Below are 17,108 nucleotides of genomic sequence, written 5' to 3'. Positions count from 1 at the left end.
ATGCAGGGGAAACGTGTAAGTCTCCCAAGTTTGTCATGTGCCATCTTGCATCATGTAAGCTGAGCCACGTAGATCCTGAAAGTGTGCCATACCTTGGCTATCTGCCCCATGATATGCTGGGAAAATCTGTTCTTGAATTTTATCATCCAGAGGATCTGCCATTTCTGAAGGAGGTGTACAAAATATGTAAGGACTAATAATTATAGTATTTAATTTCACGTAATTGTTTATAATTTTTGCTTCTATTTCTTCTTATGTGTGGTATTAAATAATAAATTAAAGAGGGAATAATATTTTGTGCAGGCTTTATGGAATATGCGAACTTCACTAAATATGTTTTCTCATCGGTTGTGGTTGTGACACTGTAACCTATCAAGGGTTTACTAAAATTTTGGAGGAACTTTACCATCCCCATCTTCAACATGGATGGAGACAATAGGTTCCTTTGAAACACTTGTAACCATCTAGAAGACCACAGTCCTAAATTTTATGGTTGTGGAAAATTTGTATTATATATATTTCTGTTATCCATCAATTTTGATAGTACAAATACTTCATGATTACATATGCCTATGGCCGTAAGAGAAGATAAATTAACTTCTGAGCACTACATAAGCGTCTTATTCAAGTCGTTGCTGTGCTTTAGTGTCGTATTGTAGCTCACAAAATTAATTCAATTACCATTTAAACTTCTTTTTCCCATGCTATATTCACTGGACGCTTTTCTTTTATACGCGTTGTTGAAACTACAGTAATTATGAAAAATCTAATGTTCCTCACCTTTTCTGTGAACCGGATTCACCAAATTAAACTAATAATTTCCTTGATATGATGTCAGAATGTAGTAATTGTGAATTCATTGCCATTGTATTCTCATGACTTTGAGATTTGTAAGAAGTATTCTGTTGTGTAAAATTCTTTCTTCATGTTTATTGAAGTTATTCCTAGGAGACACATAGATTCGGACGTTAATGACTGAAAACAGGCTTTATCAAAATGGGATTTTTTTTTCTTCCGCGGCACTCCCATTTTGTTTAATATTATGATTATCAAGTGACAAACACTATATTGCTGTGAATTCTGAAACACCAAGATGTGAAGTCTCGCAACATTTTAAATGGAAATAGTTTGTTTGTTTTCCCTTTTAACTTTTGAGTTTTGTCTTTCATTTTAGTTTCTCTTGACATTATGTATTCTTATATACTGCTGTATATGTACACAATCTTGATTCTAAAGTTACTGTTTACAGTAGTGAAGGGGCATGGATCTTCATTTCGCAGTAAACCATACCGCTTTAGGGCTCAGAATGGCGGTTATGTGTTGCTGGAAACAGAATGGTCCACCTTTGTCAATCCATGGTCAAAGAAACTTGAGTTTTTGATCGGACAGCATCGAGTGCTTAAAGTAAGTTGTTGCTGGCAATATCAACGGTGATAGTTACATCAGATTTTGCAGTTTTGATGTTTATATGGAATAAATTTAACAATTTTTATGGTAGAAGTTGTCTGCTATGTAGAACTTAATGGACGTTTACTGTTCTTGTCTTTGGACTAACTTTATTGTTATGACGTGTCCCGTCGTACTTAGTTGACAAGATCTCACTAAATTTCTCCCAGGGTCCTGATAATGCTGATGTGTTCATGAGCCCAAATGAAGAGGATACACAGCAGATCTCTGAAGAAGTTCTGAAGGAAAGCAAAATAATACAGGAGGAGATTAGAAGTTTGCTCAGTGAGGTAAGTCTTGTAAATGTCAGTGCATTAAAAATGTGTTTAGAGATCTTGCTGTTTTCTTTCATGAAATTAAATATTTCCTAACCGTATCTCCTTTTCCCTTTATTACGGCAGACGGTCAGAACCGCGGTGCAGCCGGAGAATCGACATGTTACAAAGCGATGCAGGGCTCTGGCAACATTCATGGAAGGTCTAATGGACGATGTTTACAAACCTGATTTGAAAGTTGATCTCCCTGAGGAACATCTCAGCTTTTCTGTAAGTCTATTGCTTTATTTAATCGATCCAACTCTTGAATACTTACAGTAGTGTTTTAATCTCTATAGTGAATTTTAGAATTGATTTAATTTTATTGTTATTTAATGAGACAGATGTCAATGGGACAGTGCCCACTAGAGGATTAGATAGTTCCATTATTAATCTTGTATAATGTTACAAAATATATGAGGGTAAGAGCTGTCATTCTTAGAACATCTGCGTAAGATACGTAATGAAATTAAGCCATGGATTTGCTTGTATGGTACAGAAAATGTATTAGGAAGTTTGTTATTTGTGGAACTTAACCGTGTGTTTGGTACTGACTCGTGTTTCAGGAACATGACTCAGTAATGCTTGGTGAAATCTCACCTCATCACGACTACTGTGACAGCAAGTCGTCAACAGAGACTCCACCTAGTTACAACCAGCTTAACTACAATGATAATATTCAGCGGTATGTGCGACCTGAAAAAGTATTAATCAATGTGACAGGGTGTTTATATCCCGGTGAGGTCCGTAAAGATTTTAAAATCTGGTGTTAATGTTCATGCTAACTTTATTTCAGTTTCTTTGAGAGCAAACCAAAAACAACCCTTTCCGATGAATCAGGTGATTCAAAGATGGAAGCGAACAGATCACTAATGGGCACAGAAGAAGAGATGAAAAGCGGGCAAGCAGCAGATTCCAGCCCGGGATCCAGTAACAGGTTAGGTGAAACAGATGATATCTGGCATTTTAATTTTTTCAACTTTTAAAAGGTATAAATAAGGGAATATCAACCTTTTCTGGGTCTTATGCAACATCTAACTAACTAGATGGCTTACCGAACCCGAAGGTTCATCACCGAACTAACCAAAGCCCTCCACCGGACCCTGTCCTGGGCCAACGAAATCCAGTCTCCTTCAATTCCTATCTCCCATAGATCCTGCCTGAGATTATCCTCCCATCTACGTCTAGGTCTCCCCAGAGGTCTCTTCCCCTAAGTCTTCCCAACCAATACCCGGTGCACACCTCTTGTCCGATCCATGCGCGCTACATGCCCCGCCCATCTCTCATTCTATCCTTTATTATTGACTTTTAGGTTATTAGTTCTCAATCGATTTCTCAGATTACTAATTGACGTACGTTATTTCGTTTAGAGCTCCGTGCTTCCGATAAACAGGTAGTTCGATAATATGTAGGATTTGAGGTTTTTACAGTGGTGAGTCCAAAGGTGCTGTCTTCTGGGTAACGGCACCATGTAGTCTGTTAGAAGATTACCAACATACCAGACTGCATGGCACTACAACCCGGAAGACAGCCATCTTCAGTCCGATAATATATTTTTTGTTGGTAAACAGGAAGTGTTGTTTTCCTGTTAATGGAAGTGGCACTGGTAGTGGAAGTGGCCACAGCAGCGGAAGTGCGGGTATTGGTGAGAGCACCAAGAGCAGAAGAGATACCAGTGCTACCAATACATCTCAAGGCTCCTATAAACCACCCATTCTCACTGAAGCGTTACTGTACAGGTGGGTACAGTATCCTTACCCTTCCTTGGAACTGATTAAATTTTAAGTGTGTGGGCATTACGTTTATCACCCTGTAGCATTCTGCATGACTGCGTCTCCTATAAGAAATAAATCAGGTTAGATTTCAGTCTTCTGTTTGAGGTGAAATGCTATATTGTTTAAGTGCGAGCATTTTGTGAGGTCTATATTATTTAGTTCTGCTTTTAAGAGTGTAAAGATATAATTTAATAGCGAACAGAACAGCTTTGTATTGTGATTCATAAACATTTCATTAAACCTCAAACTGCATGCCAGACTTTCCCCGCATTTTTATTTTTAGAACTACACAATTAGTGTTACTGGTTAAATAATTGTAATTAATTTCAGTTATTTTTGCAGACATAATGAAGACATGGAAAAGAGAATGGTCCAAAAACATAAAGAACAAAGGAACAAAGGTAGTGAAAGAGAAAACAAGCAAAAGAAATGTGTTTATGAAAGACTCCTACAGGTATGTATTACGACTGCGTATGACAAATAAATTATCCTAAGATGAGTAAAGAGGGTTAGAAAAGTTAATTATATGCAAATACATTTGGGATGTTTGCTTAAATATTTAACTGTCATTATCTTGGAAGTAGTTCAGCGTGTGAACATTCTGAAGGTTATGTATGGTCACTTCTCACATGTAAGTGTGGTATGTCACACATGGTTTAAATTACATTTTTATTCTCCGCCATTCAGTATAATGTTTCGTTAAAAATTAGAAAATGTGTAAAACTGTCATGCCTTTGCATGGATTTTACTGTACAGCTAATATTTAACCCTTGTGTACGGGGGTTTAAACTCTCCTCGAAGGATTGAATTAGTGAACGCAACTATTTACGTTGTGTAGTTTTATCAGATGATGGAAGTAGAGCCAGATTCTGAAATGCTGTATGTTTTTTAAATTATTAAATTAAAAAATATTCAAGAATATGCGTGCGTGCATCATAACCAGAAACCTTAATGAAAGAGTTTTAGTCTGTGTGCAATTTGCGTAACTCTACAGCAGTGGATGGTGGTGATATAACGTGCTTTGCACAGATCTCCACACTGGTGGGTTCAAGTCGGCAATACAATATTTTGTTTAATTTTTTACAGGAACAGTGTCACGGAGTGAAACGAAGTGGGTCACATTCTTGGGAGGGTGAGTTACGTAAAGCTAGCAAACACCCTCACTTGGACGTCAGAAAGGAATTCAATCCTGAAAGAGGTGGTGGCAGCGTGAATCACTGCCTTGGTATCGGAAAACAGCACTCATCTGTTCGGAGTGTGCCGCGTCAGTATCAAGGAGGGACTAATGTGAACTTGTGGCCACCCTTCACCGTTGCACCTATGCAGCAAACGGCACCCTGCTCAACACGTGGGTTAGTAGGCCATGAAAGTCTTATTCATGTTGTTTATGAAGTTTTGAAGCATAAATTCAGTAAGAGAGCAGTTTCTCTACCTGTTTTAAAAATAGTTAACGTCGTCGTTCTTAATTTTCTGCGACGCACCTTTTAGCGGATGTGACACGTAATGGGAACTTATTTCCAAGTGATGTTTTGCAAACAGTTTGTATTTTCTTTCTCAGCATGTTTACAGCGAACACTTTGCCTACGCGTCCGCAAGTGGCCAACGTGGTTCCCGTGTACTATATCCCATCCATTGCTCAGCAGGCTGGCCTTGCCTCTGCTCAGATTGTGCCACCTCAGGAACATCCAGGACCACCTAGAATGTCTCCGTCTGGGGTAATGTTGCCTGGACAACAACCCGCTTTCTACCCTCACCAAGGTAAGGAGAAGAAGAATTTCACGAGTCGCTCATTTCCAAAGCAGTAAGAGAGACGTAACATAGCGTTATGTCTGCTGAAATATATACAGAATTTGAATTTATGACTTTTGTTTTCAGTGCCTTTTATGAATGCTGCTGCGACCATGTTTTATCAGTATCCTCCAGTGTATGGGTGCCCGCCTGTCATATATCCACCAATGACGATGCTTCAGCCGGCTACGGCCTTACTCCAAGCACCGTGTCCTCGGCCGGACATTCCTGCAGCTGTGACGTGTAAACAAGAGCGCAAGGTGGGTTAGTAATGTTGTTTGATATGCGTGTGTTGTTTGGGTCGTAGAAAGAACAGTTCTTATCCAGTGTTCCATTGAAGGCAACCTTTCTGTAGTATGAGATTTGAGGTTCTCGTAGAAGTAACAATTTCATTATTGGTCTTCTTGGTTCTAACATCATGTGGTCTTGTGGGCAGGTGCAAACTTTTCTGAAGAACACACTGGCTTTATCTTCAAGCCTAAAGAATTGCAAAAATGTGCGTTATATAAAAGCGAACATTATGATACAGCATTTCTTATGCTTACAGAGGAGATATTTAAATGGGTGCAGACCTTGGGGAAAATATTGAAATAGCACGGCTGGTAACAAAATGATACCAGCTATTAAAATGTCTGTCTTACAAGTGCTGCTACCTTTAGATAGATTTTCAAAGTACTTCTAATATGAGCCATGGAAACAGAAATAATGTGGATGGAAAGGGAATGTAAGAGAAGGGTAGGGAGTAGATACAGGTATAACAGAGAAAAAGAAAGGAAGAAGAGGTAAGAGATAAAGATAAGAAAGAATTTATTGCCTGTTGAATTTCCATGGGCCTTTCTCATGTAAACATTGTGATGAAGATATGTATGTACATGTAATTTTTAAACTTGTTTTCGCATTATTTTGTTTATATTACTTAATTCTTTCAAACTTTCCTTCTTTTTCTCTTTCCTTCCCTCTCGCAGTCTCTTGAATTTAGTGAGTTATTTCACAATTATTGTGTCCCTCAAAATTGTTTTATGTGCTATTAAATCTGCAGCTATTTCATAATACTAATAATTTTGCATACAATTATAGTAAATAAGTAAAAGGGGTAATGTATTTACTTTGGTTTCATTGTACAGAGTTCAGTAGTAATGGCAGACAGTGGTACCACGCCCAGCAAGTTTCAGCGTCCTGCATCACAAGCCACATCTGTTAAAGCAGAACCAGGGTCTATCTTGGGGAGTGTAGCGTCTGCCTCTGTTAAGAGGGTGTGTATGTCTGCATGTGTTGGATAATTTTACGTAGGAAATGTAATAATTTGTCGTAAAGCTTGATTTCATGTTATTTGATTTAATTAAGAGCTACATAATAGGTTAAACTGTGCTAGAAAATATTTTGTACAGGATTAAGAATGAAACGCGTAACATTGATGATAGCCGCAAGACAAATACTTTCTTCAAAAAAATGTGCGGACATATCAACTGTCCCTGTAAGTCAAATTCACAGAAGAGTGTCATTTACTTATTTATTTATATCTTGTAAAATAAAACACTTCATTTTATTAAATTAATAGTAAATCAAGGTTTAACAGAACTCATTGCTGTGTTTGCTTGTCAGACGTGAACATATTTATGGCGTGTTTCGGAACATCTGTTCAATTTGAAGATTTGGAAAGGGTATCATTTGACTGACTTAACCTTTCTGTTGATTTTAGGGTATGAGTGAATCATCCAAGAAGGAAAAGTCACTTTATTCTGTCGGTGGTGGACGGATATCACCAAATATAAGCCAGGATGGTGAGAAGATAATGAGGTGTGAAGATGATAAAAGAGATACTGAGAGCATAGGAGAGGCATTTAGTACAACTCAGGACTCAGACTGTAGTTATTCATCATTTTATTCATTTCTCGAGACAGATAAATCCGATGCCAGTATGAATAGCTCACCAGAATATGCCAGTGCTAATCCTGTAAATCAGGCTGAGGTAAGCACAAACAGAGTTGAAATGTGGAAGCGTTCAATAAGTTTCATTCTCTTTATAGCTTAGCTTAGTAATTTTTACTTGTGTGATTTTAAATACTAGTAATTTTGGTATTCACGTTATGTGAAATTTATATCACTGTATATTTGCTTCATGAAATGTACATAGTAAAAGCCCCAGTATTGAGAGCTCGAAAGAGTCGGGTACTGTTAATGATCATATACAAATGATAAAAAGAATTGGTGCTCGGTTTGCTTCATTACATTTTCATACATCTTGCTCCGTGAGTGATAATACTGACGTCGATTAAAATGGAAAAGGCTGCATTGGAAAATCTGTAAAACACTTTACCACTGTGCCTCATAAATTTTCATTTGTACAGTAATAGAAAATATGCTTGGGGGGGGGGGGGTATTCGAAAATCACATAGGATGAATGGTGTTACTTTGGCAACCTTGCAGCAAGTAAGTGAACATGTTGATTTCAGGAGATGGTGTGGGAGAAGTTAGAAAATGTGCAGCCAATGAAACCAAGATCAACATTGAAAGTAAGTCGGCATTTTGTTATTTATGCGCATTTTTCCTTGTGTTTATATATTGCTGCCAACAAGTTATAGTGGGGGAATAAAATATTGAAGTCCTTCGATAAGTCTGATTCACTTGGAAATGATACCAAGACTTAACGGCACAACAGAGATTGTTTAGAAAGTCTAGCAGTTGTCGAGTTGCTTTAGTGATCTCTTTTAACCAGTAAACAGTCTGAGATTTAAGGTTCTCATTGGTGAAGACATCATCGTTGGTCTTATGGGTAGGAATGCCGTATGGACACGTAGTACGTACCAACATTCTGGGAGGCTGAAGTTGGAAGCATCATGTTCTGTAAAACATTGGTATCTATGTACAAGTCCACACAGCATTAGTACTGTCCAGAACAACAGCATCGGCAAATATCCACTTTATCAACAGTTGCACTTCTCTGTATCGAGTAAACGTATTTGTATTATACATGATAATAAAGCAGAACAAACTTACTAGGCTTATGTCATATTTAGTATTTATTTTATACAGACTATGCTGTTTGTGAGCGTACTTTTAAATATGTAATTTGGTAGTTTAATTGAAACTGTTTCCATGTAGCTAAATATAATTTAACAGCTGTTTATAATTTTGTTTGTTTCTAAGTATGAAATGTTACTGACAAGTATATTTTACTCGTTATTACTGTACTGTTACTTTCTGCCTGCCTGAGGTAACTTCGGCAAAGTATCTCTTCTGTTCATGTTTGTTAAATTTGGTGAGTGTTGAAGGCAGTATCTGATAAGAGCTTTGTGATGTAATTCAGAGATCCTCTGGTGTGAAATCCAGAATTCTGGCATCAGTGAATTTGAAGTGAAAAAACACATCTTCAACAGAACAACTTCTGCCATTATTGCAGAAAATTCTCATTCGCTTGATACCATAATGTTGTATTTTTATAATATTTAGTTATATTAGAATAAATGATCCCACAGCCTACCTAAACAGATATGATATAAGTTTCTTGTGAAAAATTGTTAGAATTACCAATGTAAATTGAATTTTTAATTGTAGGTTGTCAAGTGATTTAAGGTTATGTTTCCTCGTGTTTTATCAAATCACAGGTTTATAGTGCCTCTTATTACAGTTTCATTTGTTGGCACTGCCTTCTTTGAAACTAATTGTGTTCCTCAATACAGGAACCCCCCTGGATGGAAGAGGTACATGAGACTCCGGACCTTGTGTATCGCTATCAGATGAAAGATCAGAAACTTAGAAATGTATTGCAAGCAGACCTACAAGCTCTAGAAAATATCCATCAGCCTTTCCTTGTAAATGATCAACTGAATCAGCTTTACTTAGATATGGAGCTGGAAGGCCTGTCAACAAAACTTAAAATTGAAGAAGGTTCTACTTCTAGTAGTGGCAGCAGTGGGGAGGATGTTCAGTCTAGTGCTCCAGAGAATGAGTGTGTCTTCAAGGTTGGTATCAAAGATGCTTCTTCAAGCATAGCCATATGTAGATACTAGAGTTGTTAAATTCATGTTATTTTTTTTACTTCAACATATCAAATATTTGTGTCCAGTGTCTTCAAAACTAAAAAGTATTGGACATATTTATTTATACATGTGTTTGTTCGTAAACTTTTTGAGGTTATGTGTTAGGGGTAACTGTTGAAGAAAGTAGAGAAATACAGTCTGTGATAGGTTTGTTGTATGAAAGTATTTATGAAAACTTTGAGGTTAGGTTTATGCTGTTTGAAAGAGTTTTTATAAATGTTCAACAGTTTAGCCAGTAAAATTAGATCTCGGTTAGTACAATCACTTGTTAGATATCTCTCTAGCCCTAAACAATATTAATATGATATTTGTTGTGCTGTAAAATTCAGGTCAAAAGAATTTATTATATATTTTTTGTTGGAAATGACACCACATGTAACATGACCAATAGCCTGAGAAGATTCTATTAATGTCAGTTGCTGTGAAAGTCTAGATCATAAATTTTAATTTTTTCTGATATGTTTTTAGGGTAGGAAGAAACAACGGAATGTGGAGTATGGAAAGCTGGTCATGATCTTTGAGGAGAATGCACCTCTCCCTCCTCCCCCTTGCAAGGAATGACACAATTAGGTAATTTGTTGCAGGTTATTGTTCTGCGGATATTACGGATGTGGGACTGAGTGCGATTCAGTTTTAATCTCAAAAATTACCTTGCCTCCATTTTTCCAAACTACTACTGTGTGTACAACTCTCGACACAAATTTTTATCATCTACATTTATTACTTTGATAATGTAAAATAAGGTGAATTGGGTTCGTTGAAGGAAGCAGTGAGAGTTATGAAGAGACGTAGATGATTTGATACGTGAATCATCTGTCATTTATTTGAACATCACTTTGAAATATAGAAGTGTTTCAGCTTGTTGGTGATGGTTACCTTCTGAATCATTTTGTTTTTATAAAACAACAGACAGAAGAGTGAAGACCGATGGGAAGTGCGTCATATCAGATTTACATGTCTGTGTCTGTGTGCATTCACTTTTTAGCGCAGGAGGTGTGTCTTGCATACGCTTTGACATCGGTGAAGGCAGTAGTTACGGATACAATGTAAAGAACCAATTTGTGCAAGCACAAACGTACAAATCAAAATCGGTGTCCTGTTACGTTGTTATTATCATGACATGTTTGTCTTGTTTGATGTCTGTTCTTCCATTTATATTGATACTGATGTATTTATATGTTCCATAATGTTCTTTGAGGTTAGATTTTGTATTTTCATAAATACGGTACCAAAAATTACAGTGTGAATGAGAACATTATTTTAGACTTCTAGTTGCACTAAGACCTTGACAGTTTGATGTTGCTTAGAGTATCATAATCCTTTCATTACATATTTTATATGACATGCTTCGGTGATATAGATTATGAAAATGTGTCTTTTATTCTGTGTAAATTATGGAAATGTACAAATTATATCTTTTGTAGCGTGCTTTACGTTCACGTTTGAAAATTACGTTACGGTACGGAGAATAAATATTTCTGTAACAAAGATCAGAAAACAACGAAAATCTTTATTCTCGGTGTACAAATAGGTCAGTGTTGTATAACCCCTACGCACTACCGTGTAAGATAGTAACGTTCTGCTATGGGCGAGCTTCGCTGTACATACAGTTTCTCACCATTTTCATTGGCACTAATGATCCTTACTCTTGCTCTCATTGAATCTGACGGAGAGTCTCGAATGACAGTAATTTACGTAACTGAAACTATGGAGCGAGGAAATAAAAAGAAATTTAAAAAAAACACTTTTCCGTAATTTATATATTTCTGGGTCATATTTCCAATATCAAAAAAAAAAGAGGTTATATAACACTTCAGAAAAAGTATGGCCTCTTTCTTTGGGATTAAAAGTGAGCAGGGGTGTAGTCACAAAAATAAACGTGCTGGGGCAGCCCGGAACACAGTTTCAGGTCGAAATAGATGTTCCTGAATCATAATACGAGGCCTTTATTGTTGTTACTAATTATAACTTTACACTTTTAAATGCATAATTGAACAATTAACAACTTGCATAAATATTTTATATGGACCCCCTTGTTTTTGAGTTGGGCATAGAATTTTTTGAATTTTATATTAATAATGCTGATCTCCATCTTGTTACCAATTTATGAGACTTGAAATGTATTTCATCCCTCGGGAAAACATTGGGTGTGGTATCATTACTTTTTCGAGGTAAATTTATTATATGCTGTGGACTACAAAATGAAACAAAGTTTAAATTTGTGTGGTTTGATTTTTAGATCGTTGTGTTTTGCTTAGGCGTCTACTCTCTACAGTTTCGTCTCTGCAACGTATTCAAAGTTCATTAAATACATAATGAAAGTGAAAATTTTGGGTTACCTGTACAAAATTAGTAGACGACGGAGAAAGCTATTCTAATCTGCTCTAACACTTATATAAGCAGAGGAGGAGGATACCAACTTCCGCATATCACAGTTCGGCTTTGGAATGTTGGGCCACTATAAGCCATTGCTTTCGCTGTGTTGTCGATACATCACTGTTTAGAGAGATTTCCTAAACGAGGCATTTACGCGGAATTTAAAATTAAACGTGCATCATCCTGACGTATTAGACCGCAGTATTAATGTTTACTAATTAATTTTTATACAGTCTGAATGCACTGATATATTTTATTTGACTATGGAAACTCGATGCAGACTCAGATTCGGTACACGTATCACGATAATGTAATTTGTATTTGTGGTTGAGTTGACACGAAATGAATTTAAAGTTGTGAATATATTCATTACGTGTATGTAGTATTATTCCGTGTACCGTGAGGCGATTTGTGCTGACTCTTGAACGTGAAGCTGGTGGTGTTATGTGTACGTTGCCAGAAATCGTTTAAAAAAGTGAGATGTACAAACATTTGGTGTAAAAGGCGGACCTCACGTGCTTCAGGAATTGTTTTTACTGAAGCAGCTAGGTTTCTGCATAGTATCTAGTCACATATTTACTGCTTTTAGTACTGATGTTCTCAGATCACATGGAAAATTACAATTTTTAAGGCATTGTACGAACGTAAAATTCTTTGTCATTAGAAGATCAAGAATAAAATTGAGATCAATATTTTCTCAAATTGACATATTTTGAAAATCATGTTTCCTCTTGACCCCCATACAAGGTAAGAACTTCCCAAGTATCAGCAGCTCAAAAACCCGCTGCCAACCAATCCTAGGATTGATTGCAATGAAGAAGAAGAAGACTGGAGAAATATTAATCAATTAAAACTATTCGTTATGATCAAATACGTAATACTCGGTTCAGTTCAATTTTTGAACTGCGCTTGGCGACACGTCATTGTTTTCTTCCTTCACGCTACCATGTGCCCCTAAGGGACTACTGCCTCAACGTAAGTTCGAAGCCCATTTACAGTACCGTTGGTATAAAATATCATTACGTCCCATACAAAATTCAATACTTCTGATTCAGCACATTTTGAAGGCAGGCCCTCTTAGAGATAATTTGCCTTACCAGGACGAAGATTAGCCTGTTGTGTAATTATTTGCTATGTCTAGATAAGCGAGATAAGGATGTAAGAACTTCCATGTGTGACTGATTTCAAGGGTGTGTTGCACGTTGCTGTGGGTATTATTATTACGCCAGTTCATTGTGTTTGTTGTAACTCACTCCACGGAGTAGAGTCTCTCAGCTAGTCAAGAAATTCGTTTTTATTTACGGAACACCAGTTTATTATTGCGTTTTCGAGAGTTCATCATTGGGCTGTCTCCGTTTCACATCTCATTTACTTAATATTTAACATCTTCCATCTGCTGTTAGGTCTGCTAAGATAGCTCTTCCGTTCTGTACCTGAGTTGATTTCAGCTACAAGCATTTTTCTCTTTCACTGAATTTTACAGTATGTCGTTTTATTAAACTTTGTTGACATTACAATTTTGGTAAAGTTAATAATAATTATGCTTTCGAAATATCTGTACTTTAATTTCAGAGCTGATGGCTGTGTTTGGGTAATGGGGTAAACTCTTTTACTTCTGTGCATGTAAATAAGGAGGCTGGCTTAAGCAATATGGCAACTGTGATTGAAATGGTAAGACAAGAACTGAATTTTTTTTAAAAGTGTTATTTCAATTAACTTTGTGATTCAAAGGGCTGACGTCTGTGGTTAAGTTACATGAAGTCAAATGCAGCAATTTTGACATAACTGGAACAGAGCGCTCCTTTCGGAGCTCCTCGGGGGGGTTGGTCAAGTTTTTAAAACGCAACCAATCCCCCTTCGGGGGTGGGGGGGGGGTTAGTTTAGTGTCTTACTCAAGTCATTTGTTTACTCAGCATTGTTGTGTTTGTACAACAATGCCGAGTAAACAAATATAACGTAACATTGTTTGATGACGTCATTTTTTGATAGACGACAAATCACGAATTTTTATAGTAAGAGAAGATGAATTTTATTGTTGAATGTTTACGGTATTTTATACTTGATACAACTTTCAACAATTGTTTACATGTGGTATTAAGTTATATTATCGTTGCATGTACTCTGATATTATCCATTAATATAGCCTTAAATCTCGATAGGATGCTTGTTTGAAATATAATCCTTAATATGTAACTGTGGTTGCAAAGTATATAGGTTAGTATTTGTGTATACATAATGAGGCAAATGTAAATCAAGTTTTGTGTACTATTACAGAATGAGTTATCCACAGATAAACAAGGAGAAAAGGATGGAAATAAAGTCATTGCTCAGCAGCCTCTTCTGGATAACTCAAAAGACATGATAGAATATGCGAAGCTAAAGGAGATTTTTAAATGTGGGACACCAGACCAAATCAAAAACTTACTGACAGAAATTGATCCAAATATTGATCTTCACAAGTCAAGGCCTCTACACTGGGCTGCAGAAGGTGGCAATGTTCACGCAGTAAATGCGCTGCTTCGGGATAAAAGAACAGACATTAATGTAGTTACTAAGTATTGTAGAACGGCGTTACACATAGCAGCCATGAACGGAAATCACGAAGTTCTCAAATTGTTGCTACAGGAGGCAAAAGACATTGATATAAATGCGGTGGAAAAACAAGGAAGAACAGCTTTGCACCTAGCGGCAGAAACACCTGTATCAGGAGATGGGACAGACGGTAGGTACCTCAGATGCCTGGAATTTCTCCTGGCCAGATCTGATATAGAAGTCAACAAGCCTGACCGTCACGGACGATCTCCAATAAGCAGAGCATTGAGGAAGTCACACAAGATGAGAGTTCAAGTTATTCTGAAGCATAAGGATGCACATAAAGTAAATGTTGACTACAGTTTGGCAGATGGAGGTCAAACAATCCGTGAGTCCATTCTGGAAAAATATCCTGAATTTGAAGCACTCGTGCCAGAACCGTTAATGGAAGACACCAATTCGCCACAAGTGCAGCTTTGTTTGTTGGCAACTCTGCAGCGTGGTTTGTTTGATGAGTTCAAAGATGTGCTAGACAACAACAAAGATTTAATTAAAATCAAATATGAAGAACCATACCACTGCACTTGCCTGGAAATGGCTTGTGTAATAAGAGGAAGAGAGGAATTTGCAAAAGTTATTCTGGACTTGACGCCTGATCCAAATATCGAAAATCATGTTTCTGGAATACCTCTTCTGTATACCACCGCTGAGAGACTGAATATTCCTGCATTGGAAGTCTTGTTGAAAACCGAAGATATCGATATTAACATAACGGGGATGAATGGGGGCTCAGTCCTACATTGGTTGGCATTAAACACGTGTGGAGGCAACGACAGCTTTCCTATTCTGGAAAAATGTGTCTCTATGTTGAAGAAGTCTACAGATATAGATGCTAAGGACAACAGAAAAGAAACACCACTGCATGTCGCTGTTCGGTGGAAAAATATGAACTTTGCTCTGGTCATGCTCATTTCTGGCGCGAAGGTCGATACGTGGAATAGGAATCGACATACGCCACTGCACGTTGCTGCTCTCACTGGAAATAATGATGCAGTATTAACTTTAAAGAAGTTTGGAGCAAAAATTGATTCACAAGATGGGGAAGGTACGCCGCTATACGTAGCCGCTCGAATGGGAAAGAAAGATACTGTGCTCCTTCTTCTGAGGCAAGGTGCCGATTTCATGTGTGAAGTGAAGGGAGAGGCAATATTGCAATATTTGGATATGCAAATATTTAGAGAGTTTTTAGATGGCTTTATAGAAAGCAAAGGCAATAACGTGAAGAGTCCACAGTTTATGCTTGCCTTCAAGTACAACTTTCTCCCATCAGTGAAAGACACGTCTTACATATCCCATACTGATACCGAGATGCATCATATACTGAAGATTAGTGAAACAACTGAACTGAGGGGCTTATTGAAGCATCCTGTTATTTCTAGTGTCCTCTTCATTAAGTGGCACCATGTTCGTAGATTAGTTTACTTCAACATATTACTTTATTCTCTTTTCCTCCTGTTTCTAACATTTCACGTCGTATTTATACGCAATTCACCAAAGGAGCATGAAAAGCAGTTGTTAAATGAGTCTGTACATTCTGAGAGCACCGCAGACTCATCTCCGGCTTCGTCGTCGATTATGAGCGAAGTAGCTACTGCACTATTAGTATCCTTTCTCATCTTAATACTAGTAAAAGAATTAGTTCAGTTAATAGCTGACAGAACTGAATATTTTAGCAACTTGGGAAACTTGTTTGATGCATCGGTTATCGCGTGTACATTTATATACCTTCTTGTGTCACATTGTGATATAAATCGCCATGCAGCAGCCATTGGTATCCTGTTGGCTTGGATAGATCTCCTGCTTCTTATTGGTCATCTCCCAAACGTATCTGTGCAGCTTTCAATGTTAAAGAAAGTTTCTAAGACATTTATTAAGTTTGGGTTATGCTATATTCCCATAATTGTAGCTTTTGGTTTGAGTTTCAATGTTCTGTTTCGTAAGGAAAACAGCGTCATAACTGATGGAACTTGGAATAAAGTCAAGAAGATTTTTATTATTATCTTTGAAACTTTAATTATGTTTACTGGTGAATTTGATACGAAAGGACTTTCTTTCAATTCTGTCCCTGTGACCAGCCATTTGATCTTTCTGTTTTTCGTTCTCCTCGTTGCATTGACGTTGTTAAACTTACTGAATGGTCTGGCGGTAAGTGATACTCGGGCCATCACTGAGGATGCAGAAATTATCAGCCTAGTCACTAGAGTTAAACTAATATTCAAGACAGAAAAAATTATTTTGCTCTGTCAGAGGAACAGGTTCTTTAAGAAAATAATACAAAAATATTGCTTTTTCCTTGGAGATTTACCTTCGAAACGTTTATATGTTTATCCTAATGAGAATTATAAATATTGTTACGTACCTGGCAGTGAGAGAATGGGACACATGGATTCAGCCATAACAAAAAGTGCGATATCAATTGCTGAAAGGAACATTTCTCAATCTTAGGACCATTTTGGAATTTTTATTTTCAAAAATGTTCATTGGGAAGGAAAATTTAACAGCAGCAGCTTTGAAATTTTATGTTCTACTAATATTAATTAATTCGGGAGGATCAGAAAGGAAGGGTTGGTTGATTAATGGCAGTCAATTATGGAACAAACAGCATCAAAGTGGGTTTAAGCAACAGATATTTGAAAGGAAGTATTTGAATATAGGTTTGTCCCACCAGTATAAAATATTTTACGATATTTTATCAACATGTACTTTTCCTTATTTGTATTGCTAATAAAATTATCTGGTGAGAACTTTGTTGCATTAAATAAAATATCTATATATTA

General features: G+C 36.9%; 2 protein-coding genes across 10 annotated transcripts in view; both read left to right on the top strand.

Annotated features, from left to right (window-relative positions):
* per (period circadian regulator) overlaps window positions 1–12,445 on the top strand; it is a 25,151-nt gene extending 12,706 nt beyond the window's left edge. For 3 of the 6 annotated variants that reach the window (XM_022075098.2, XM_022075100.2, XM_022075099.2), the window contains exons 8-23: window positions 1–186; window positions 1,250–1,404; window positions 1,617–1,736; window positions 1,848–1,991; window positions 2,327–2,445; window positions 2,557–2,697; window positions 3,332–3,499; window positions 3,878–3,989; window positions 4,622–4,887; window positions 5,094–5,293; window positions 5,411–5,583; window positions 6,448–6,576; window positions 7,023–7,292; window positions 7,777–7,836; window positions 9,004–9,285; window positions 9,832–12,445. In XM_022075098.2, coding sequence (XP_021930790.2) covers window positions 1–186; window positions 1,250–1,404; window positions 1,617–1,736; window positions 1,848–1,991; window positions 2,327–2,445; window positions 2,557–2,697; window positions 3,332–3,499; window positions 3,878–3,989; window positions 4,622–4,887; window positions 5,094–5,293; window positions 5,411–5,583; window positions 6,448–6,576; window positions 7,023–7,292; window positions 7,777–7,836; window positions 9,004–9,285; window positions 9,832–9,924 — 2,618 coding nt within the window. In that variant the 3' untranslated portion in view covers window positions 9,925–12,445. The remainder of the gene's footprint in view (window positions 187–1,249; window positions 1,405–1,616; window positions 1,737–1,847; window positions 1,992–2,326; window positions 2,446–2,556; window positions 2,698–3,331; window positions 3,500–3,877; window positions 3,990–4,621; window positions 4,888–5,093; window positions 5,294–5,410; window positions 5,584–6,447; window positions 6,577–7,022; window positions 7,293–7,776; window positions 7,837–9,003; window positions 9,286–9,831) is intronic. The other 3 variants (XM_087344622.1, XM_087344621.1, XM_087344623.1) reach the window with 3 other exon arrangements.
* Window positions 9,833–17,108, top strand: LOC110835159 (transient receptor potential cation channel protein painless). Of its 4 annotated transcripts, none has more exons than XM_087344626.1 (3): window positions 9,833–9,933; window positions 13,312–13,410; window positions 14,014–17,108. In XM_087344626.1, the coding sequence occupies exons 2-3, from the start codon at window positions 13,390–13,392 to the stop codon at window positions 16,774–16,776; spliced, it is 2,784 nt and encodes a 927-aa protein (XP_087200752.1). In that variant the 5' UTR covers window positions 9,833–9,933; window positions 13,312–13,389; the 3' UTR covers window positions 16,777–17,108. The 4 variants fall into 4 exon arrangements, with proteins under 4 accessions (XP_087200752.1, XP_087200753.1, XP_087200750.1 ...); XM_087344624.1 differs by lacking the exon at window positions 9,833–9,933 and adding an exon at window positions 12,573–13,221; XM_087344625.1 differs by lacking the exon at window positions 9,833–9,933 and adding an exon at window positions 12,594–12,946.

Source organism: Zootermopsis nevadensis, unplaced genomic scaffold (genome assembly GCF_977971745.1).
Source record: "Zootermopsis nevadensis isolate Lab colony 2312 unplaced genomic scaffold, Znev_1.0 Znev_ptg000008l, whole genome shotgun sequence".
Classification (NCBI taxonomy): Eukaryota; Metazoa; Arthropoda; class Insecta; order Blattodea; family Termopsidae; genus Zootermopsis; species Zootermopsis nevadensis.
This window is presented reverse-complemented; position numbering and strand designations above follow the sequence as displayed.

Excerpts from the sequence above, each read along its gene's own strand:
- LOC110835159 (XM_087344626.1), top strand. The coding sequence starts at position 13,390 with ATGGCAACTGTGATTGAAATG. Across the intron at positions 13,411-14,013 it reads TGGCAACTGTGATTGAAATG|AATGAGTTATCCACAGATAA; the intron begins GTAAGACAAGAA and ends GTACTATTACAG.